At 33.1% G+C, this 2500-nt stretch overlaps 1 protein-coding gene across 6 annotated transcripts in view; it reads right to left on the bottom strand.

Moving 5' to 3' along the window:
- The window catches only part of LOC107739116 (acyl-CoA-binding domain-containing protein 5A-like), a 14650-nt gene that overhangs the window by 9829 nt on the left and 2321 nt on the right, over positions 1 to 2500 (bottom strand). For all 6 annotated transcript variants that reach the window (XM_016551123.1, XM_016551121.1, XM_016551124.1 and 3 more), the window contains exons 3-5: positions 1511 to 1631; positions 659 to 731; positions 451 to 568 (exon numbers count right to left, since the gene is read on the bottom strand). In XM_016551123.1, the coding sequence (XP_016406609.1) occupies positions 451 to 568; positions 659 to 731; positions 1511 to 1631 (312 nt within the window). The remainder of the gene's footprint in view (positions 1 to 450; positions 569 to 658; positions 732 to 1510; positions 1632 to 2500) is intronic.

The following is a 2500-nucleotide window of genomic DNA, read 5'->3' as shown; positions in this document are numbered from 1 at the left end:
ATGTGATATAAATATGAAACAAAAACTCATACAGGGGCATTTTTGCCACATATCTTGAATTTTAGGGCATAACTATATTTATAGTGTTGTTGCCCTGCATCATATTTGTCAACAGTCAACTGTATGAAATGTAAGTTGATGTACATTACAATGACGTACAGGTCTGGGGGTGGGGCCAGTGCGTAAACTGCGTTAAAATATTTTAATTGCGTAATTTAATGTGTTAAACTGACAGCCCTAATATTATAATATATAATATAAGCCCTAATATATATATTCCCTTAAAAATTCTCATGTTAAAATGTGTGGAATTTATTCAAATTGTCAAATTATTATTATACTTAGCAATTTATTTTACAAAAAAACAAGATTTTTGTTGGGCAAAATGCTTTTTTTTTCTTTCTTTTTTTTTGTGAGATTCACCCGAGAGGGCACTGTTGTTCAGTTTACCTGTGCTCAAATCTGACACTTGCAATATCTTCTTCTTTTCATCAATGAGCTCATAGAACGGTCCAATGACCTGCAGAAGCTCCTCGACCTCATTTGTTACAGGCATACTTTCCAGAATCTATTCAGCAAATTTAAAACAAATTTACACAAAACATTACATTAAATCATACCACATTTTGAAACTGCTAAAAAATCCAAAACATTATACCAGTTTCAAATCTTCCACATAGGCCGCCATCGCCTCCTCCTTCGGCATTTCCCCAAGAGAATTCCACGCATCCCTAAACACAAGCAGCAGGACGGGTCAGTGAGAACTTTGCTCTCATAAGCTTGTCAACACTGCTGTTGTCATCTCACCATCAACTGAAACTCTAGCAGCGGTTTGCACATTTCAAAACAACTCTCAGATGCATATATAAAAGAGAGACAAACAAAAATAGCATGAAGCACAGTAAAACGGTCTGTGTGGAAAACTGTTTTTCTTACTCATCTGATTCACGGTTACATTAAAGGCTTTCAACAAGGATTTTAAAATAGATTTTTGCAGAAGTACAAATGCAGAACTTTCTGTGGCACTAGTTACTAATAATACAAACCTGATGTGATACTGATACCGATCTGGTATCTCAGTGAACTCAACAGTTCATTTTCACTAGGTTACAGACACTGGTCTAAATGGTGTAAACTCATTTAAAGGGGAAGTCTGTCATTTTGCATCACCACTGGCAAGAAATGGTACTGCAAAAATATTGAGAGTTTTCAAACTGATTTTTTAAACACTACCCCTGTCTGCCATTGGCTGAACAAGTAGTCCATCCCCAAACTCACACCATTAGTTGAGCCATAATCTAACATGAGAGTGCAAACAGAGCAATGTTTTGAAAATGCTCGCACTGTTTGCACTCTTTAGAATGTCAACAGCTTTTATTAAACTGGGATATGAGAGACTATTTTAATAGTGGGGAAAAAATACACTTCACCTTTAAGAACTACAAACACTTATAATTAAACTTTTTTTTAATATAAATTCACTAATCTAGACATTTAGCAGGTTCAATACCATTTGGCTTTGCCAATAGGGTCCCAGAATCCTGGACGGGGAATGTTGCAGGGGCCTTGTGTTGCTTGCTTGTAGTAGCTATAAAATTTCAGCATCATGTCATTGGAAGGCTGAAATGAACCTGAAAAATAAAAAAATAAAATTAAAATCAACAAGTAATGCAATATTAGATAAAAAAAAAATAAAAAAAATTAGCCTATACATATAAGATTAGTCTGCAAGATTAGTCTTTAACGAGCCGAAAAGAATGCACATCACACCATCTCAAAGAGGCACAAAATCACTTTCACTGACTTTTACATTAAATGTTCCCTCCTGGTGGAATGACCTGCCCAGATCAATTCGAGCAGCTGAGCCCTTAGCCATCTTCAAGAATCGACTAAAAACATATATCTTCCATCTTTATTTGACCCTCTAACTCTAGCACTCTCTACTCTGATTCTATTTTATTTATATATATTTTGTATTATTATTTATAAAAAGACTTCTAACACTTGCACTCTCTATTCATTTTCTAACTGCTTGTTTTCTTTAAAGAAAAGGCCTCTAACACTAGCTTTCTCTGTTCTTTTTCTATTCTATCTACTTGTTTTCTTTTTATTTATTATATAATTAAAAACATATAATTATATTATTTTATATATTATAATTATCTTTGCATATTATTGCTCTTTTGTTGGTTTTGACTGCTTTTATTGTCCTCATTTGTAAGTCGCTTTGGATAAAAGTGTCTGCTAAATGACTAAATGTAAATGTAATGGAAATGTATGTACATATATGTATTAGTGTGTGTTTTATATATATATAGTGCCGTGAAAAGTTTTTTTGCCCCCTTTCTGTTTTTGTTTTTTTTTTGCATATTTGTCACTTAAAAGATTCAGATCATTAAGCAAATTTTAATATTACACAAAGATAACCCAAGTAAATACAAAATACAGTTTTGAAATGATGATTTCATTTATTAAGGGAAAAAAAGCTGTCCAAACCTGC

Source organism: Sinocyclocheilus rhinocerous, unplaced genomic scaffold (assembly GCF_001515625.1).
Source record: "Sinocyclocheilus rhinocerous isolate Xijiao unplaced genomic scaffold, SAMN03320098_v1.1 scaffold914, whole genome shotgun sequence".
Taxonomy (NCBI): Eukaryota; Metazoa; Chordata; class Actinopteri; order Cypriniformes; family Cyprinidae; genus Sinocyclocheilus; species Sinocyclocheilus rhinocerous.
Note: the sequence above shows the minus strand (reverse complement) of the source record. Positions and strands in the feature narration are given on the sequence as shown.